This window comes from Heterodontus francisci, chromosome 9, assembly GCF_036365525.1.
Source record: "Heterodontus francisci isolate sHetFra1 chromosome 9, sHetFra1.hap1, whole genome shotgun sequence".
Classification (NCBI taxonomy): domain Eukaryota; kingdom Metazoa; phylum Chordata; class Chondrichthyes; order Heterodontiformes; family Heterodontidae; genus Heterodontus; species Heterodontus francisci.
Window position 1 is genome coordinate 5381904 of NC_090379.1, and position 22581 is coordinate 5404484.

General features: G+C 48.3%; 1 protein-coding gene across 1 annotated transcript in view; it reads left to right on the forward strand.

The window, feature by feature from the left end:
* LOC137373553 (nesprin-2-like) overlaps positions 1-22581 on the forward strand; it is a 105662-nt gene that overhangs the window by 39663 nt on the left and 43418 nt on the right. The window contains exons 9-10 of the mRNA XM_068038483.1: positions 12714-12839; positions 20381-20508. Of these exons, the coding sequence (XP_067894584.1) occupies positions 12714-12839; positions 20381-20508 (254 nt within the window). The remainder of the gene's footprint in view (positions 1-12713; positions 12840-20380; positions 20509-22581) is intronic.

Consider the following 22581-nt stretch of genomic DNA (forward strand, 5'->3'; position numbering starts at 1 on the left):
TTCTCTCTTGTTGGCGATGGTCATTGCCTGGCACTTGTGTGGCGCGAATGTTACTTGCCACTGATCAGCCCAAGCCTGGATATTGTCCAAGTCTTGTTGCATTTCTACACGGACTGCTTCAGTATCTGAGGAGTCACGAATGGTGCTGAACATTCTGAAATCATCAGCGAACATCCCCACTTCTGACCTTATGATTGAAGGAAGGTCATTGATGAAGCAGCTGAAGATGGTTGGGCCCAGGACACTACCCTGAGGAACTCCTGCAGTGATGTCCTGGATGATTGACCTCCAACAACCACAACCATCTTCCTTTGCGCTAGGTATGACTTCAACCGGCGGAGAGTTTTCCCCCGATTGCCATTGACCTCAGTTTTGCTAGGGCTCCTTGATGCCATACTTGGTCAAATGCTGCCTTGATGTCAAGAGCAGTCACTCTCACCTCACCTCTTGAGTTCAGCTTTTTTGTCCATGTTTGAACCAAGGCTGTAATGAGGTCAGGAGCTGAGAGGCCCTGGCGGAACCCAAACTGAGCGTCACTGAGCAGGTTATTGCTAAGCAAGTGCCGCTTGATGGCACTGTTGATGACACCTTCCATCACTTTACTGATGATTGAGAGTAGGCTGATGGGGCGGTAATTAGCCAGATTGGACTTGTCCTGCTTTTGGTGTACAGGACATACCTGGGCCATTTTCCACATTGCAGGGTAGATGCCAGTGTTGTAGCTGTACTGGAACAGCTCGGCTAGGAGTGCGGCAAGTTCTGGAGCACAGGTCTTCAGTACTATTGCTGGAATATTGTCAGGGCCCATAGCTTTTGCAGTCTCCAGTGCCTTCAGTCGTTGCTTGATATTAATATCAATCGAATTGGCTGAATTCTGGCATCTGTGATGCTGGGACTTCAGGAGGAGGCCGAGATGGATCATCAACTCTGCACTTCTGGCTGAAGATTGTTGCAAATGCTTCAGCCTTATCTTTCGCACTGATGTGCTGGGCTCCTCCATCATTGAGGATGGGGATATTTGTGGTGCCACCTCCTCCAGTTAGTTGTTTAATTGTCCACCACCATTCAAGGCTGGATGTAGCAGGACTGTAGAGCTTAGATCTGATCCATTGGTTATGGGATCGCTTAGCTCTGTCTATCGCATGCTGCTTACGCAGTTTGGCACGCAGATAGTCCTGTGTTGTAGCTTCACCAGGTTGACACCTCATTTTGAGGTATGCCTGGTGCTGCTCCTGGCATGCCCTCCTGCACTCTTCATTGAACCAGGGTTGGTCTCCTGGCTTGATGGTAATGATAGAGTGGGGGATATTGCGGGCCATGAGGTTACAGATTGTGGTTGAGGACAATTCTGCTGCTGCTGATGGCCCACAGTGCCTCATGGATGCCCAGTTTTGCATTGCTATACCTGTTCAAAATCTGTCCCATTTAGCACAGTAGTAGTGCCACACAACACGATGGACGGTATCCTCAATGTGAAGGCGGGACTTCGTCTCCACAAGGACTGTGCGGTGGTCACTTCTACCAATACAGTCATCGACAGAAGCATCTGTGGCAGGCAGATTGGTGAGGACAAGGTCAAGTATGTTTTTCACTCGTGTTGGTTCCCTCACCACCTGCCGCAGACCCAGTCTAGCAGCTATGTCCTTTAGGACTCGGCCAGCTCGGTCAGTAGTGGTGCTACCGAGCCACTCTTAGTGATGGACGTTGAAGTCCCCCACCCAGAGTACATTCTGTGCCCTTGCCACCCTCAGTGCTTCCTCCAAGTGCTGTTCAACATGGAGGAGTACTGAGTCATCAGCTGAGGGATGGTGATAGGTGGTAATCAGTAGGAGGTTACCTTGCCCATGTTTGACCTGATGCCATGAGACTTCATGGGGTCTGGAGTCGATGTTGAGGACTCCCAGGGCAACTCCCTCCCTACTGTATACCACTGTGTCGCCATCTCTGGTGGGTCTGTCCTGCCGGTGGGACAGGACGTACCCAGGGATAGTGATTGCAGTGTCTGGGACATTGTCTGTCAGGTCTGATTCCTTGAATATGACTATGTCAGGCTGTTGCCTGACTAGCCTGTGGGACAGCTCTCCCAATGTATGCACAAGCCCCCAGATATTAGTAAGGAGGACTTTGCAGGGTCGACAGGGCTGGGTTTGCCGTTGTCGTTTCCGGTGCCTAGGTCGATGCCAGGTGGTCTGTCCAGTTTCATTCCTTTTTATTGCTTCGTCGCAGTTAGATACAAATGAGTGGCTTGCTAGGCCATTTCAGAGGGCATGTAAGAGTCACCTGCATTGCAGTGGGTCTGGAGTCACATGTCGGCCAGACCAGCTAAGGACTGCAGATTCTCTATACCACTGTGCATAACCTCAGTATATCCCAGTTTTCTACAGTATGTACCTTGTATATCCCACAATTGTGCTTCGGCATCCTCTGATGAAAGGTCAGTGAGCTGAAACGTTAACTCTGTTTCTCTCTGCACAGATGCGAACCGACCTGCTGAGTATTTAGAGCATTTTCTGCTTTTATTTCAGATTTCCAGCATCTGCTGTATTTTGCTTTTGTATCTTCTATATCCCAGCGTACTAAATGTATATCTCTCCTACATGCTACTGTGTTCCAGTATGTTCTCTATATCCCACTATCTCCCAGTGTGATGAACTTTAATAGACAGAAATGAATGTGATACATTTTGGAAAGGAGAATGAAAGGAAATAAACACTAAATGGTGAAACTTTACAAGGGATAGAGGAGTAAAGGGACCTAGGAATTCAGATACACAAATCTTTAAAGGTGGGAGGACAAGTTGATATGACTACAAAAAGAATTACATAGGAATCAAAGGTTTGATAAATCGGAGATTGAATATTAAATCAAAGGAATACTGTAAAACCATTCAAAAGCTGGTTAGAATATTGGGCCCCCTATTTTAGTAAGGATGGCAGGTTTATGGAGAGGATGCAGAAGATTTCACACAAGGTGATCCCAGGGATTTGGGGTTTTAGCTTTAGTGAGAGACAAGACAATCTGGGGTCTCTTTTCATTAATGCAAAGTGAGGTTAAGAGGAGATCTGACCGAGGGGTTGAATATTTTAAACAAATGAAATGATGTGCCTGCACACTTCAGTGTCAGCCGTGGTTCAGTTGGTGGCACTCTCATCTCTGAGTCACAAAGTTTTGTATTCAAGTGCCAGGACTTGCACACAAAAGTCAAGGCTGGCACTCCAGCGCAGTACTGAGGGAGTGCTGCACTGTCGGAGGGTTCAGTACTGAGGGAGTGCTGCACTGTCAGAGGGTCAGTACTGAGGGAGTGCTGCACTGTCAGAGGGTCAGTACTGAGGGAGTGCTGCACTGTCGGAGGGTCAGTACTGAGGGAGTGCTGCACTGTCGGAGGGTCAGTACTGAGGGAGTGCTGCACTGTCAGAGGGTCAGTACTGAGGGAGTGCTGCATTGTCAGAGGGTCAGTACTGAGGGAGTGCTGCACTGTCAGAGGGTCAGTACTGAGGGAGTGCTGCCCTGTCAGAGGGTCAGTACTGAGGGAGTGCTGCACTGTCGGTGGGTCAGTACTGTGGGATTGCTGCACTGTCAGAGGGTCAGTACTGAGGGAGTGCTGCACTGTCGGTGGGTCAGTACTGAGGGAGTGCTGCACTGTCAGAGGGTCAGTACTGAGGGAGTGCTATGCTGTTAGAGGGTCAGTACTGAGGGAGTGCTGCACTGTCGGAGGGTCAGTACTGAGGGAATGCTGCACTGTCAGAGGGTAGGAACTGAGGGAGTGCTGCACTGTCAGAGGGTCAGTACTGAGGGAGTGCTGCACTGTCAGAGGGTCAGTACTGAGGGAGTGCTGCACTATCGGAGGGTCAGTACTGAGGGAGTGCTGCACTGTCGGAGGGTCAGTACTGAGGGAGTGCTGCACTGTCGGAGGGTCAGTACTGAGGGAGTGCTGCACTGTCAGAGGGTCAGTACTGAGGGAGTGCTGCACTGTCAGAGGGTCAGTACTGAGGGAGTGCTGCACTGTCGGAGGGTCAGTACTGAGGGAGTGCTGCACTGTCGGAGGGTCAGTACTGAGGGAGTGCTGTACTGTCGGAGGGTCAGTACTGAGGGAGTGCTGCACTGTCGGAGGGTCAGTACTGAGGGAGTGCTGCACTGTCAGAGGGTCAGTACTGAGGGAGTGCTGCATTGTCAGAGGGTCAGTACTGAGGGAGTGCTGCACTGTCAGAGGGTCAGTACTGAGGGAGTGCTGCCCTGTCAGAGGGTCAGTACTGAGGGAGTGCTGCCCTGTCAGAGGGTCAGTACTGAGGGAGTGCTGCACTGTCAGAGGGTCAGTACTGAGGGAGTGCTGCACTGTCGGTGGGTCAGTACTGAGGGAGTGCTGCACTGTCAGAGGGTCAGTACTGAGGGAGTGCTGCACTGTCGGAGGGTCACTACTGAGGGAGTGCTGCACTGTCGGAGGGTCAGTACTGAGGGAGTGCTGCACTGTCGGAGGGTCAGTACTGAGGGAGTGCTGCACTGTCAGAGGGTCAGTACTGAGGGAGTGCTGCACTGTCAGAGGGTCAGTACTGAGGGAGTGCTGCTCTGTCAGAGGGTCAGTACTGAGGGAGTGCTGCACTGTCAGAGGGTCAGTACTGAGGGAGTGCTATGCTGTTAGAGGGTCAGTACTGAGGGAGTGCTGCACTATCGGAGGGTCAGTACTGAGGGAATGCTGCACTGTCGGAGGGTCAGTACTGAGGGAGTGCTGCACTGTCAGAGGGTCAGTACTGAGGGAGTGCTGCACTGTCAGAGGGTCAGTACTGAGGGAGTGCTGCACTGTCGGAGGGTCAGTACTGAGGGAGTGCTGCACTGTCGGAGGGTCAGTACTGAGGGAGTGCTGCACTGTCGGAGGGTCAGTACTGAGGGAGTGCTGCACTGTCGGAGGGTCAGTACTGAGGGAGTGCTGCACTGTCGGAGGGTCAGTACTGAGGGAGTGCTGCACTGTCGGAGGGTCAGTACTGAGGGAGTGCTGCACTGTCAGAGGGTCAGTACTGAGGGAGTGCTATGCTGTTAGAGGGTCAGTACTGAGGGAGTGCTGCACTGTCAGAGGGTCAGTACTGAGGGAGTGCTGCACTGTCAGAGGGTCAGTACTGAGGGAGTGCTATGCTGTTAGAGGGTCAGTACTGAGGGAGTGCTGCACTGTCGGAGGGTCAGTACTGAGGGAGTGCTGCACTGTCGGAGGGTCAGTACTGAGGGAGTGCTGCACTATCGGAGGGTCAGTACTGAGGGAATGCTGCACTGTCGGAGGGTCAGTACTGAGGGAGTGCTGCACTATCGGAGGGTCAGTACTGAGGGAATGCTGCACTGTCAGAGGGTAGGAACTGAGGGAGTGCTGCACTGTCAGAGGTGCTGTCTTTTGGATGTGATGTTAAACCGAGGCACCATCTGCCTGCTTCGTGAATTATCAGATTGCATCACATTATTTTGAAGAAGAGCAGGGCAGTTCTCCCCAGTGTCCTGGCCAATATTTATCCCTCTATCAACATCACAGTGATAGATTATTTAGTTATTATCACATTGCTGTTTCTGGAAGATTGTTGGATGCAAATTGGTGCCGGCATTTCCTACAACACAACAGTGACTGCACTTCAAATGTACTTCATTGGCTACAAGGTGCTTTGAGCCGTCTGACGGTCAGCGCAAAATGAATACAAGCCTTTGTTTTCTTTTTCTCTTTTGCCACTGTTAACACTCCATCCTCCTCCAAGGCCTCTCCACCATCGGCTAGCAGGGTGGGACTGCCTTAGCCTAGTTCCATTCTTATCTATCTGATCATAACCAGAGATCAGTGAGCAGTGGCTTCCCATCCCACTGCTGCACTGTTACCTCCGGAATCCCCTCCATGAACCCGTCCCATTTCACATCCACACATTACCTCTCGGCGACATCATCCAAAAACACAACATCAGGTTCCACGTGCACGCTGATGAAACTCAACACTATTTTACCATCTGCTCTTTGGACTCCTCCGCTGTCTGATTTGTCACATTGCTTATCTGAGATCCAATATTGGAGGAGCAGAAATTTAATCCAACTAAATATTGGGAAGACTGACACCATTGTCTCTGGTTCCTGCCACACACTCTGTTTCCTGACCATTGTTTACACCCCTGGCAACTGTCTCAAGCTGAACAAGACCTTTCGCAACCTTGGTGATATGTTTGTTCCTGAAATGAGTTTCCAGTCACATATCCTCATCATCACTAAGATCACCTACTTCCACCTCTGTAACATCACTCAACTCCAACCCTGCCTCAACTCAATTACTACTGAAACCCTCATCCATGTCTTTTTTACCTCTAGACTTGACTATTTCAATGCTCTCCTGGCTGATCTTCCATCTTTCACCCTACTTTACTTGTGCTTATCTGGAACTCTGCTGTCTTATTTTAACTAGCTCTAACTCTCCTTCACCTATCACCCCTGTGCTCATGGACCTACGTTGACTCCCGGTCTGACGACATCTCAATTTTAAAATCCTCATCCTTGATCTCAGAACCATCCATGGCCTCACCCCTCTCTATCTCTATAACCTCCTCCATCCTGGCCTCACCCCCCTCTATCTCTATAACCTCCTCCATCCTGGCCTCACCCCTCTCTATCTCTATAACCTCCTCCATCCATGGCCTCAACTCTCTCTATCTCTATAACCTCCTCCATCCTGGCCTCACCCCTCTCTATCTCTATAACCTCCTCCATCCTGGCCTCACCTCTCTATCTCTATAACCTCCTCCATCCTGGCCTCACCCCTCTCTAACTCTATAACCTCCTCCATCCTGGCCTCATCCCTCTCTATCTCCATAACCTCCTCCATCCTGGCCTCACCCCTCTCTAACTCTATAACCTCCTCCATCCTGGCCTCACCCCTCTATCTCTATAACTTCCTCCATCCTGGCCTCATCCCTCTCTATCTCCATAACCTCCTCCATCCTGGCCTCATCCCTCTCTATCTCCATAACCTCCTCCATCCATGGCATCACCCCTCTCTATCTCTATAACCTCCTCCATCCTGGCCTCACCCCTCTCGATCTCTATAACCTCCTCCATCCTGGCCTCACCCCTCTCTATCTCTATAACCTCCTCCATCCTGGCCTCACCTCTCTCTATCTCTGTAACCTCCTCCATCCTGGCCTCACCCCTCTCTACCTCTATAACCTCCTCCATCCTGGCATCACCCCTCTCTATCTCTATAACCTCCACCATCCTGGCCTCACCCCTCTCTATCTCTATAACCTCCTCCATCCTGGCCTCACCCCTCTATCTCTATAACCTCCTCCATCCTGGCCTCACCCCTCTCTATCTCTATAACCTCCTCCATCCTGGCCTCACCCCTCTCTATCTCTATAACCTCCTCCATCCTGGCCTCACCCCTCTTATCTCTATAACCTCCTCCATCCTGGCATCACCCCTCTCTATCTCTATAACCTCCTCCATCCTGGCCTCACCCCTCTCTATCTCTATAACCTCCTCCATCCATGGCCTCACCTCTCTATCTCTATAACCTCCTCCATCCTGGCCTCACCCCTCTCTATCTCTATAACCTCCTCCATCCTGGCATCACCCCTCTCGATCTCTATAACCTCCTCCATCCTGGCCTCACCCCTCTCTATCTATAACCTCCTCCATCCTGGCCTCACCCCTCTCTATCTCTGTAACCTCCTCCATCCTGGCCTCACCCCTCTCTATCTCTATAACCTCCTCCATCCTGGCCTCACCCCTCTCTATCTCTATAACCTCCTCCATCCTGGCCTCACCCCTCTCTATCTCTATAACCTCCTCCATCCTGGCCTCACCCCTCTCTATCTCTATAACCTCCTCCATCCTGGCCTCACCCCTCTCTATCTCTATAACCTCCTCCATCCATGGCCTCACCTCTCTATCTCTATAACCTCCTCCATCCTGGCCTCACCCCTCTCTATCTCTATAACCTCCTCCATCCTGGCATCACCCCTCTCGATCTCTATAACCTCCTCCATCCTGGCCTCACCCCTCTCTATCTATAACCTCCTCCATCCTGGCCTCACCCCTCTCTATCTCTGTAACCTCCTCCATCCTGGCCTCACCCCTCTCTATCTCTATAACCTCCTCCATCCTGGCCTCACCCCTCTCTATCTCTATAACCTTCTCCATCCTGGCCTCACCCCTCTCTATCTCTATAACCTCCTCCATCATGGCCTCACCCCTCTCTATCTCTGTAACCTCCTCCATCCTGGCCTCACCCCTCTCTACCTCTATAACCTCCTCCATCCTGGCATCACCCCTCTCTATCTCTATAACCTCCTCCATCCTGGCCTCACCCCTCTCTATCTCTATAACCTCCTCCATCCTGGCCTCACCCCTCTCGATCTCTATAACCTCCTCCATCCTGGCCTCACCCCTCTCTATCTCTATAACCTCCTCCATCCATGGCCTCACCTCTCTATCTCTATAACCTCCTCCATCCTGGCCTCACCCCTCTCTATCTCTATAAGCTCCTCCATCCTGGCCTCACCCCTCTCTATCTCTATAACCTCCTCCATCCTGGCCTCACCCCTCTCTATCTCTATAACCTCCTCCATCCATGGCCTCACCTCTCTATCTCTATAACCTCCTCCATCCATGGCCTCACCCCTCTCTATCTCTATAACCTCCTCCATCCATGGCCTCACCCCTCTCTATCTCTATAACCTCCTCCATCCTGGCCTCACCCCTCTCTATCTCTATAAGCTCCTCCATCCTGGCCTCACCCCTCTCTATCTCTATAACTTCCTCCATCCTGGCATCACCCCTCTCTATCTCTACAACCTCCTCCATCCTGGCCTCACCCCTCTCTATCTCTATAACCTCCTCCATCCATGGCCTCACCTCTCTATCTCTACAACCTCCTCCATTCCTTTCGAAATCTCTGCACTCTTCCAATTCTTGCCTCTTGGGCATTCCCGATTTTAACCATTCCACCATTGACGGCTGTGCCTTCAGCTGTCTGAGCCCTAAGCTCCGGAATTCCCTCGCTAAACCTCTCTACCTCACTCTCCTCCTTAAGACACTCCTTAAAACCTACCTCTTTGGTTGAGCTTTTGAACATTTGTCCCAATATCTCCTCTGTGGCTCAAAGGTCCTTACTGATCTTGTTCAGCATCTTGTTTTACTTCATAAATGTAAGTTGTTGACCAGGTACATCAGGAAAAACTATTGACAGCAATCAGTGAATCAGTGACTCGAGGGAATAATTCTAATATCACCAAAAGATCAAAGCGAGGGAGCAGAAGACTTTTATTTACACAGACAGTGGAAGCAGAATCCATAAAAAAAGTCACATTTTGGGAAGTTTGATCATTTTTACACAGAAAATATTTAGAAAAAGAGAGTTTACTCTTCGAGTTTCTCAAAGTCAGGAATTTAAAAGAAGGGCATCTCTGTCTGTGCAAAGGGATACAGTTAGGGATAGAGGTTGGGGCACAGGCTGAGTGAGAGACCCCTGTCTGAAACACGGCATCCAATAATCTAATAACTGCCCCGTTTATATCCTGCTCCGGATCATTGAACAAACATCAGAAACAGGAGTGGTCCCAGCACCAAGCCTTGGGGAACTGCACAAGTCTACCCTGTGAATTGCATTGTGAAGAAGCCCCATTTTATAACCACCCTTTGCCGTCAGTTCTTTAGATGATCTGTGATCTGTCCCGCAATATCCTTCTCTTGGCACAATGGGAATCACTTTAGTCACAGATTCTCTCAGGTGACACTTTATTGGAAAGCTTTTTGGAATTCCCAGTGAATAAGTTCTGCCAGATCATTGATTGTTCAGAATAGATCGGATTTGTTAAATATGACCCACTATTTTTGGAAGGTCCTATCAAGTCTGAATGTTCTACCACATTAACATCCCAAATGATACTTTCTGATAATTCCCCATTCTGAGGTTAAACTATAGTTTGGCGAGTTGTGATGGTAAATAAAGGCATTTCATTCATCTTCCTTCAATTATTTGACACTCCTCCATTTCTCAGTGAACCATTGGAAATGTTGACCAGATCATCACTGATGCTCAACAATCTCCTTCAGTCCTCTAGGCCTAAAGTAAATCTTTGGTTTCACCTCGAGCCTCCTTCATTTTGCCAGCTCCTTCGAGTTGTGCTTTGTACTTTAGTTTAATCTGTTATCTAAGCGGCAAGTCCAACTTTCTCACTTAGAAACAGATACAAGGTGACTGTTGGACCAATCCATAATGCCCTTAGTGTTTAGAATCCTGACCGAGTTGCCTCACAGCGGTCCCTATTTGTTTCCTCTGATGTTTAAAAACCCTTTCCAATTACTTTGGTTGTGGTCAACCAACCTCGTTGCTGCATTCCTTTTAACTTGTGTTAACACTAACTGCTTTCCTTTCCCAACTCCAAGGACTGTTGCTCATTTTATGTCTCGAAATTCCTTTGCTTGAGCACCAATGGCCCAAATCCCTCCAGAGATATTGTGCTTTCTCTCATCAAACACTGTTTCCCCCTCCTCATAACAATACGTCAGGCTTGGTAACCTTTCCAAAGGCTGTCAGCTGCGGCTCAGTCGGTTCACTCTCACCTGAGTCAGAAAGGTGTTTCATCAAGTCTCATTCCAGAGGCTTGAGCATGTCATTCAAGCTGACAAGTATATGGAGTGCTACACTGTCAGAGGTGCCGTCTTTCAGATGAGCGGTTAAACTGAGGACCCACTTGCCTTATCATGTGGATGTAAAAGATCCCACGGCCACTATTGGAAGGAGAGCAGGGGAGTTCTCCCCATTGTCCTGGGGCCAATATTTATCCCTCAATCAACATCACTAAAAAAAACAGATTAGCTGATCATTGATCTCATTGCTGTTTGTGGGAACCTGTTATGTACAAATTAGCTGCTGCATTTCACGCATTATAACAGTGATTACACTTCAAAAGTATTTAATTGACTGTAAAATGCTTTAGGATGTGCTGAGGTTGTGAAAGGTGCTGTAGAAAATTAAGTCCTTTCAGGATTCTTTTGGAAGTGTCTGATTTAACTGCCTCCAGGTCTTTTTTCACTTCTGCTCACCAAGCGTTTTGACAATGCAGCCCCAATGATCCCCAATCCTGCTACAGTTTCACATTTTTCATTTGTAATGGATCAGCAGAGTGCTCCCCGCGCATATATATTGAGGTTACAACAGGGAAAGAGGCCAATCAGCCCAACCAGTCTGTGTTGGTGTTTACCCTCCACGCAAACTAATTGTCCCAATCACGTTTATATGCCCTGTTTCTTCATCGACCTGTCCAATCCCATATTGAATGTTGATGCAGTTTCTGCCTCAACCTTTTATCCTGGGATTAAATCCCACAGCCTCTGAGCTCTCTGTCTCACCCATTGGCTGCAGCTCATTAGCAAAACATTAATTCCAAGCTATTGTACCCTCTGGTGCTGAATTAAGAAATGCCATTGATTGCTTCCTTAATTGGTTCTTGGGCCCTCCCAAACTCCTATTCCTGGTCCTCGTTCAACCACCTGATAAATGGATAATTGAAATCTCATGCTGCCACTGGTTTCCCTTCATTGGTTACCCTGGCGATGTGTTGAAACAGCTGTGATGCCTGTCCCTTCTCTTGGGTGAGTCAACAATACAGTGCTGGGTGGACATTGGAACTTCCGATTGGCTAGTTTGTTTCCCACACTTGCAATATCTCCTCTACATTTATTCCTTCCTTGACAGAGAAAGCTAATCCACCCCTACTCTATACATCTCCCACCCATTTAATCCCCTCCCACAGCCCATGTCCACTCTCCCCTATCACTGACTTTACCCACTGATTTAATCTCCTCCACAGTCCATGTCCACTTTACCCACCCATTTATTCTTGTTTTATTTATAAATAAAGCCCTGGAGTACAAAAGCAAGGAAGTTATGCTAAACCTTAATAAATCACTGGTTATCGGCCTTAGCTGAGCTATTGTGTCCATTTCTGGGCACCAACCTTAGGAAAGATGTCAAAGCCTTTGAGAGGGTGTGGAGGAGATTTACGAGAATTGTTCCAGGGTTGAGGGACTTCAGTTATGTAGTGAGACTGAGGATGTTCTCCTCACAGCGGAGAAGGTTAAAAGATTTAATAGAGTTATTCAAAAATCATGAGGGGTTTCTCTAGAGTGAATAAGGAGAAACAATGGGCTGCATGGCCTTTTCCGGTGCCATAACTTTTCTATGGTTCGAAAATGTTTCCAGCAGCAGGGGGCGGGGGCAGTAACCAGACGACACAGATTTAAGGTGATTGGCAAAAGAAGGGAATTTTCCTTTTTTGTGATCCGGAATGCGCTGCCTGACAGGGCGGTGGAAGCAGATTCAATAGTAACTTTCAAAAGGGAATTGGATAAATATTTGAAAAGGAAATATTTGCTGGGTCGTGGGGGTAGAGCAGGGGAATGAGAGTAATTGGACAGCTCTTTCAAAGAGCCAGCACAGGCACAATGGGATGAATGGCCTCCTCCTGTGCTGTAAGATTCTATGATTGAGGGGGGACTTATGAAAGATATATCAAGTGTCCAAACATTGCAGCATTTCCGAGATCTCAGGAATTTGTTCACTATCACGTTTCACACAGCTTTGCATGGCTGGTTCCACTATCCTGATACAAAATGATTCCATAATAGGAGAATGCTGCCGGTTTGTTGGTTCTACTGATCCTTTGTGTGGTCAAACATAACCATTTGTTCACTCAACGCAGGGGGCACACACCAAGGAGATCGCACCAGCTAATGAGACCACCTCTCTTCTGCTGCCCAGTGGTCAGCTAACCTCACCAGTTACCAAACCCAGGCTCTCAAGACAGGACAGCCTACAGCAACAGAAGGTAATTGTACTGTGTTCATTTCTGTCCCCCATGTTATACAAAGGATATATAGGCACTGGAAAAATGCACAAGACGATTTATAAATATGATGCCAATATTGAGAGGTTAGAATTTATAAGAAAGTTTGAACAGGTTGGGGCTCTTTTCTCTGGAAAAGAGAAGACTGAGGGGTGACCTTGAAGTTCATGTGTCCTGAGTGGGTCCAGAGGCTTGTGGGAAAGAGATGGGAGCAGACAGGAGAGGTGATCTCACTCCAGGAGCAAAATATCTTTCTTCCTTGTTCAAACTCTTTGTACAATTCAGAAAAACCCAGCGGACTAGTCATGTGACCAGCTGGTCTGACCACGTTTGTTTGTGGATTCTCTTGTCTTAGACGACCCTGAAATGTCTCTTACACACAGTGCCTGGTGCTCAAAGTACATTGTGGGTTGAATTGGAGCAGCGAATAGTTCCTTTGTCCCTCCAAGCACCGTCTGTTAGTATGCAAATGTATTTTCCAGCCACGGCTGATCTATTTAATGCGTCATTTCCTCGCTCCAGCAACAGTTTAAAATCAATGTTCATGTGACAAAATTAATATGCCTCATTCTTGGCAGTGCTGTTAGGAAGGGAGTTCCAGGATTTTGACCCAGCGACAGTGAAGGAACGACGATATAGTTCCAAGTCAGGATGGTGTGTGGCTTGGAGGAGAACTTGCAGGTGGTGGTGTTCTCATGTATCTGCTGTCCTTTTCCTTCTAGTTGGTAGAGGTCACAGGTTTGGAAGGTGCTGTCTAAGGAGCCTTGGCGAGTTGCTGCAGTGCATCTTGTAGATGGTACACACTGCTGTCACTGTGTGTCGGAGGGAGTGAATGTTTGTAGATGGGGTACCAATCAAGCGGGTTGCTTTGTTCTGGATGGTGTCGAGCCTCTTGAGTGTTGTTGGAGCTGCACCCATCAGGCAAGTGGAGAGTATTCCATCACACTCCTGACTTGTGCCTTGTAGATGGTGGACAGGCTTTGGGGAGTCAGGAGGTGAGTTACTCACCACAGAATTCCCAGCCTCTGACCTGTTCTTCTAGCCACTGTACTTACATAGCTGTTCTAGTTAAGTTTCTGGTCAGTGGTGACCCCCAGGATGTTGATGGTGGGGAATTCAGTGATGGTCATGCCTTTGGACGTCATGGGGAAGTAGCCTCCCTCTGGTTGCCATTGCCTGGCACTTGTGTGGCGTGAATGTGACTTGTCATTTATCAGCCTTGCTGCATGCAGGCATGGACTGCTTCATGATCTGAAGAGTTGCCAATGGTACTGAACATTGTGCAATCATCAGCGAACATCCCCATTTCTGACCTTATGATTGAAGGAAGGTCATTGATGAAGCAGCTGAAGATGGTTGGGCCTAGGACACTACCCTGAGGAACTCCTGCAGTGATGCCCTGGGACTGAGATGATTGACCTCCAACAACCACAACTACCTTCCTTTGTGTGAGGTATGACTCCAACCAGCAGAGAGTTTTCCCGCAATTCCCGTTGACTTCAGTTTTCCTAGGACTCCTTGATGCCATACTCAGTCAAATGCTGCCTTGATGTCAAGGGCAGTCATTCTCACCTCACCTCCTGAGTTCAGCTCTTCTATCCATGTTTGGACCAAGGTTGTTAATGAGGTCAGGAGCTGAGTGGCCCTGGAGGAATCCAAACTGAGCGTTAGTGAGCAGGTTTGCTGAGTAAGTGCCGCTTGATAGCACTGTCGACGACACCTTCCATCACTTTGCTGATGATCGAGAGTAGACTGATGGGGCGGTAATTGGCCGTGTTGGATTTGTCCTGCATTTTGTGGACAGGACATACCTGGGCAATTTTCCACATTGTCGGATAGATGACAGTGTTGTCGCTGTACTGGAACAGCTTGGCTAGGGGCACGGCAAGTTCTGGAGCACAGGTCTTCAGTTCTGCAGCTGGAATATTGTCAGGGCCCATAGCCTTTGCAGTATCCAGTGCCTTCAGCCATTTCTTGATATCACGTGGAGTGAATCGGATTGGCTGAAGACTGGCATCTGTGATGCTGAGGACCTAGGCCGAGATGGATCATCCACTCGGCACTTCTGGCTGAAGATTGTTGCAAATGCTTCAGCCTTATCTTCTGCACGGATGTCATCATTGAGAATGAGGATGTTTGTGGAGCCACCTCCTCCTGTTAGTTGTTTAATTGTCCACCACCATTCATGACTGGATGTAACAGGACTGCAGAGCTTAGATCTGATCCGTTGGTTGTGGGATCGCTTGGCTCTGTCTATTGCAAGCTGCTTCACTTTTTAGCCTGTGAGTAGTCCTGGGTTGTAGGTTGACGCCTGATTTTTAGGCATCCCTGGCGCTTCTTCTGGCATGGTCTCCATTTCTCATTGAACCAGGGTTGGTCCCCTGGTTTGATGCTAATGGTAGAGTGGGGGATGTGCTGGACCATGAAGATTGTGGAGAGGCAGAGTAGCACCTGTCAGAAAGGTAGTGAATTTCTGGAATGTATCCGGGATAGTTTCCTACAACAATATGACCTAGATGTAACAAGGGGACAGGCAATATTAGATTTAATTATGAGTAATGAGCCAAATTTAATGAGTAGCCTAACTGTGCGTGAACATTTATCAAATAGTGATCACAACATGACTGAATTCAAGCTAGCGTTTGAAAGTGAAAAGCACGAATCAGCTACTAGAATTTTAGACTTGGGTAAGGCTGACTTTACCGGGATGAGACAGAGACTGTCCACAGTAAACTGGGTAGATCTGTTAATGGGTCAAATGACTGAAGAACAGTGGAGAATATTTAAAGAAACATTTAACGAAATACAGAGCGAGTATATACCCCTGAGAGGAAAAAAGCTCCACTTCACAGAAAAAACAGCCATGGACAACTAAAGAGATTAGGGCTAGCATAAAACAAAAAGAAATGGCTTACAAAAATGCAAAACGCATCACAGATCCGGCCGAATGGGATCGATACAAAGACCAGCAAAGGGTCACAAAGCAGCTTATAAGAGTTACTAAAAGAGATCATGAAAGGAAACTTGCAAGGGACATCAAAATCAATAAGAAAAAATGTTATAGTTACATAAAGGGAAAACAGGTGGTCAGGAGCAAAGTAGGCCCAATAAAAGCTGAAAATGGAGATATTGTCATTGATAATGGGGAAATGGCAGACATGTTGAACAATTACTTTGCCTCAGTATTTACAGTTGAAAAGGAGGATAACTTGCCGGAAGTCCCGAAAAAATTAATAGCCGATAGGGGACAGGGACTTAATACAATTAACATAAGTAAATCATCAGTAACAAGGAAATTAATGGAACTAAAGAGTGAGAAATTCCCAGGACCTGACGGTTTCCATCCGAGGGTGTTAAAGGAAGTAGGGGAGCACATTGTAGATGCCCGAACGAGAGTCTTTCAGGGTTCCCTAGATTCAGGAGTGGTCTCTCTGGATTGGAAAGTTGCACATGTCACTCCACTTTTTAAGAAGGGTGAAAGGGAGAACCAAGGAAATTACAGACCAGTTAGCCTGACATCTGTGGTGGGCAGGTTGCTGGAGTCTATAATCAAGGACAGGGTGACTGAACACCTAGAAAAATTTCAGTTAATCTGGGACAGCCAGCATGGATTCATGACGAGAAGGTCATGCCTGACAAATCTCATTGAATTTTTTGAAGAGGTGACTAAGGTAGTGGACAGGGGAATGTCTATGGATGTTATTTATATGGACTTCCAGAAGGCATTTGATAAAGTCCCACATGAGAGACTGTTAACTAAGGTAGAAGCCCATGGAGTTGAGGGCAAATTATTGACATGGTTAGGAAGTTGGTTGAGTGGTAGGCGACAGAGAGTGGGGATAATGGGTAAGTACTCCGATTGGCAGGATGTAACTAGTGGTGCCCTGCAGGGATCTGTGTTGGGGCCTCAATTATTCACATTATTCATTAACCACTTGGATGATGGCATAGTCAGTCATATATCCAAATTTGCTGATGATACAAAGTTAGGCGGCATTGTAGACAGTCTAGATGATAGCATAAAATTGCAGAGAGATATTATCAGACTAGATGAGTGGGCAAAATTGTGGCAGATGAATTTCAATGTGGGAAAGTGTGAGGTTATCCATTTTGGACCAAAAAAGGATAGAGCAAGGTACTTTCTAAATGGGAAGAGGTTAAGTACAGTGGATGTCCAAAGAGACTTGGGGGTTCAGGTGCATAGATCTTTAAAATGCCACGAGCAAGTGCAGAAAATAATCAAAAAGGCTAATGGAATGCTAGCCTTTATATCTAGAGGATTGGAGTATAAAGACACAGAGGTTATGCTGCAGCTGTACAAAACCCTGGTTCGACCCCACTTGGAGTACTGTGAGCAGTTCTGAGCACCACACCTTAGGAAGGATATATTGGCCTTGGAGGGAGTGCAACGTAGGTTTACAAGAATGATACCTGGACTACAGGGGTTAAGTTACGAGGAGAGATTACAAATTAGGCCTGTTTTCGTTAGAATTTAGAAGGTTAAGGGGTGATCTGATTGAAGTCTTCAAGATATTAACAGGAAAAGACAGGCTAGATAAAGATAAACTATTTCCACTGGTTGGAGATTCTAAAACTAGGGGGCATAGTCTAAAAATTAGGACCAGACCGTTCAGGAGAGATGTTAGGAAGCACTTCTTCACGCAAAGGGTGGTAGAGGTTTGGAACTTGCTCCCACAAACAGCAGTTGAAGCTAGAACAGTTGTTAATTTTAAATATGAGATAGATAGATTTTTGTTAAACAAAGATATTATGGGATATGGGCCAAAGGCAGGTATATGGAGTTAGGCCGCGGATCAGCCATGATCTCACTGAATGGCGGGACAGGCTCGAGGGGCTGAATGACCTACTCCTGTTCCTATCTTCCTATGCTTGAATACAATTCTGCTGCTGCTGATGGCCCACAGCACCTCATGGATGCCCAGTTTTCAGTTGCTACATCTGTTCAAAATCTATGCCATTTAGCACGGTAATAGTGCCACACAACACGATGGAGGGTATCCTCAATGTGAAGGTGGGACTTCGTCTCCACAAGGACTGGGCGGTGGTCACTCCTACCAACTCTGGCATGGATAGATGCATCTGCGACAGACAGATTGGTGAGGGCGAGGTCAAGTATATTTTTCCCTCATGTTGGTTCCCTCACCACCTGCTGCAGACCCAGTCCAGCAGATATGTCCTTTAGGACTCGGCCAGCTCAGTCAGTAGTGGTGCTACTGAGCCACTCTTGATGATGGACATTGTGAAGTCCCCCACCCAGAGTACATTTTGTGCCCTTGCCACCCTCAGTGCTTCTTCCAATTGGTGTTTTGCATGGAGAAGCACTGATTCATCAGCCGAGGGAGGGACAGTAGGTGGTAATCAGCAGGAGGTTTTCTTGCCCATGTTTGACCTGATGCCATTGGACTTCATGGGATCTGGAATCAACGTTGAGGACTCCCAGGGCAACCTCCTCCCGACTACATACAATTGTGCCACCACCTCTTGTGGGTCTGTCCTGCTTGTGGGACAGGACATACCCTGGGATGTGATAGTGGAGTCTGGTACATTGGCTGCAAGGAATGATTTGGTAACTGTCAGGCTGCTGTTTGACTAATCTATGGGACAGCTCTCCCAATTTTGGTACAAGTCCCCAGATATTAGTCTGAGTTAGGACTTAGCAGGGTTGACTGAGCAGGGCGTGCCTTTGTAGTTTCCAGTGCATATGTCAATGCTGGGTGTTTGGTCTGATTTTTCTCTTATTAGACTTTTTTGTCGCGGTTTGACACAATTGAATGTCTTGTTGGGCCATTTCAGAGGGCAGTTAAGAGTCAACCACATTGCTGTGGGTCTGGAGTCACATATAGGCCAGACCAGGAAAGGACAGCTGATTCCCTTTCCCTAATGGATCTTAGTGAACCAGGTGGGTTTTTACAACACGGTACTTTCATGATCACCATTATTGTGACTAGATTTTAATTCCAGATTTATTAATTAAGTGAATTTAAATTCCCCAGCTCTCATGGCGGGATTTGCACCTACAGCTCTAGATTCCTGTCTGGTAATATAACCAATACACGAATGTTCCCGATAAACACATGTAGGAGAAAGGAATAGAATGATATGCTGATGGGGTAGGAGGAGGCTCAGGTGAAGTATGAACAGCAGTGTAGACCAGTTAGGCCGAATTCTCTGCTGTAAATTTAGTGTAATTCTATGTAGTTGGTTTCTCACCATAGCTGTTTGGCATGCCAAACATCGCCACTAGCCACCAGAACCTGTAGCCAGGGACCTGAATTGCAAGGGCTGCTCTAACTCTGGTTGGCCTTGAAGGGTCAGTACTGAGGGAGTGCTGCACCGTCAGAGGGTCAGTACTGAGGGAGTGCCGCACTGTCAGAGGGTCAGTACTGAGGGAGTGCTGCACTGTCAGAGGGTCAGTACTGAGGGAGTGCTGCACTGTCAGAGGGTCAGTACTGAGGGAGTGCTGCACTGTCGGAGGGTCAGTACTGAGGGAGTGCTGCACTGTTGGAGGGTCAGTACTGAGGGAGTGCCGCACTGTCAGAGGGTCAGTACTGAGGGAGTGCTGCACTGTCGGGGGGTCAGTACTGAGGGAGTGCCGCACTGTCAGAGGGTCAGTACTGAGGGAGTGCCGCACTGTCGGGGGGTCAGTACTGAGGGAGTGCTACACTGTCCGGGGGTCAGTACTGAGGGAGTGCTGCACTGTCGGAGGGTCAGTACTGAGGGAGTGCCGCACTGTCAGAGGGTCAGTACTGAGGGAGTGCTGCACTGTCGGGGGGTCAGTACTGAGGGAGTGCTACACTGTCGGAGGGTCAGTACTGAGGGAGTGCCGCACTGTCGGAGGGTCAGTACTGAGGGAGTGCCGCACTGTCGGGGGGTCAGTACTGAGGGAGTGCTGCACTGTCCGGGGGGGGGGGGGGGGCAGGACTGAGGGAGTGCCGCACTGTCGGTGGGGGGCAGGACTGAGGGAGTGCCGCACTGTCGGGGGGGACAGTACTGAGGGAGTGCTGCACTGTCGGAGGGGCATCAGTGTAGAAAACTGAATCTACTCAGTACTGCATTGTCAGGGAGTCAGCCTTAATTATGTGACCAAGTCCCTGGATTGGTGCTGAAACACAAAACGTTGTGACTCAGAGGTGAGGGTGCTGGTATCTGTGAGGGAGTGAGGTCAGAGAGAGTGTTTTTAGTGTAGATCTAACGCGGGGTTACAGAGTTCAGGGTCTGTCTGGTTAGTTTTGTTGCTAGTGCTGTTTTACTATCGGTGAAGCCAGAACTGTGCAGATTACTGCAGCAACTTGGCTTGGGTTCATTAACTGAGCTCAGTGGAGCAGCTTGGTGAGAGCAGGGTTTGAGTTGAGCCTCTGAAAGTAAAATGGAACACGCTCTTACAGTTAGTGACCTGCGGATGCAATCGTTTTAGTAATCAGTTGACCGAATGGGTACTCGGATGTCTGCAGAAAGTTCTATTCTTTTTCCTCGACACTAATGTATTTCTGTGTGAACTATAGGAGCTGGAGATGGAGTTGACAGAACACAAACAGCTGACTGAGTACATCGCCCGACACGCTGACAGGATGTGGCAGCAAAACCAGGGCCCGAATCGAGAGGAGCAAGAGCCAGCTCGACCCACCTCTAAGTAGGTATTCCCCAGCACGGTGCCGCCTCACTCAAGTGCCTTGGAGCCGCCTGTCGGGCGAACAAACAGTGCAGGAAGTGGAAGCAGGCGGCAGGTCTGAACACAGCCCCAGGGACAGCCTGAAAGCCAGGCTCTAGGCTCAGGTAGAGGCCATTCAGCCCCTCGATCCTGTTACGTGTGAACAGGGCAAGGCCATTCAGCCCCTGAAGCTTGTTCTGCCATTCTATAACACGGTGATGTATATTCTAACTCCATTTACCCACCTTGGTTCCTTAACCCTTACGTCTCCTGACCCAACATAAATCCACCAATCTCAGTTTTGAAATTTTTAATTGACCCCCAGCCTCAACATCCTTTTGTGGAGAGTTCCAGATTTCCACTGCCCTTTGTATGAAGATGTATTTCCTGACATCATCCCTGAATGGCTTGGCTCGAATTTTAAGGTCCTGCTATCCTGTTCTGACACTCCCACCAGAGAAATGGAGTAAATCGCTTCTCCTATCAAATCCTTTAATCATCTTTAACACTTCAATTAGATCACCCCTTAATCTTCTATATTCAATAGAATACAAGCCTAGTCTGTGCAATCTGCCCTCATAACTTAATCTTTTTAGCCCTGGTATCGTTCTGGTGCATCTGCACTGCACCCCTTCCAAGTTCACTTCCTGAGGTGCAGGGCCCAGAACTGAGCACAGTTTCTCCAGAGCTCGGAGTGGGGGGGTGGAGGCAGGGGGGTCTCTCTCTGGAGCTCTGTATAACTGAACCATCACTTCCTCCACTGCGTATTCTAGCCCCGGCTTGCGACAGAGGCCTCACTGTGCTCCCTCAGAGCGCTTTGTCTGTGGGTAGTCTCTGCCAGTGAATAGCAGGAATTGCAGGCGGACAGCTCTATGATTTAAATGTATTTTTTAAAAAGAATTCCAAAGGCCTGTGGGCCTCTGTGGACAGATGTTGCTGTCTGATCTGCGGCTGGGCCAGATGTGCCCAGCAAAGAGTCTCGACCTAGTGCCCCCTGTGGCAGTGTCCCTGTTGTGAGTGACCTCGGTTTCTGCTACCCCGGGGTGGAATGGGAGTTGAGGGGCAGTGGGGGTGGGGAAATGCACAGCGGGGAGAAAGGCTTGGGTTCAAAACCTGAATCAAATCAACGCGGAAGGCTGCAGTAATTGGGGGAGGAAGTCGCTCCCAGTTTGCCGTCACTTTATTCGGCAGCATGCAGTCAGTGGTGACTCAGCACCATTTTGCCAGATCTGAGGGGTTTCTTCTTTCAGCGGTGGGCAAGGGAACCTTGTAACTGGCCTCAGTGCCACTGGGTGCAGGACCCTTTACCTGGTCTAATTGGTTCTAGCTTTTACTCTGGCACACAACAACTTGGATGCTGTTCCACACCTTTATTATACCACTAAGCAATAGTACATACTCAGGATAATACCGCTTGCTTAGCAGTCCTGTGAGCCGGAGTCCATCTCAGTGGTCAGTCTGCCATGAATCCTCAGTGCGCGACTTCCAGCTGACCGAGCACTCCACCCTAACCACTGCAGCAAAGATGCTCCTGTGGGCTCTTTCTTTATACCTTTTTTTCACTGTGGCCCTGTTCCATATAAGGTAAAACCCGTGTTTAACTCCTTTTGGTCTGCAATTACCACACTGTTCTTTTGGAAAAACAAGGTATATAGCCACAGGCTGGGCCTCATGTAGGAGTTTCAAGGCCCATTCTTCAGATAACAAAGACAGTTTCTCTGCTTCGTTATCTCAAGCACTGTTATCAATGTTTAGCCTGGTACAGAGATAATTTTTTTTTAAGCTCTTAACAAACAAAGCCTGGATCTCCTCCCGGATGCCAGCACTTTTGCAGTTTAATTGGTTTTGCAGACCCTGCTAATTCTGACAAGGCACTGTCATGGTCAGAACTGACCAGCTTGCCTTGCGTTTTCAAGCCCACAGTACAGTTCATTAGGTCTGGGTACTCCGATGCTCCATGTGTTGCCACCATGAGACGGACTCCACACACTCAGGACTCCACCACAACCGGTCTACATTCATTAATGCAAAAGAAATGAAAGAACAGTTACATGA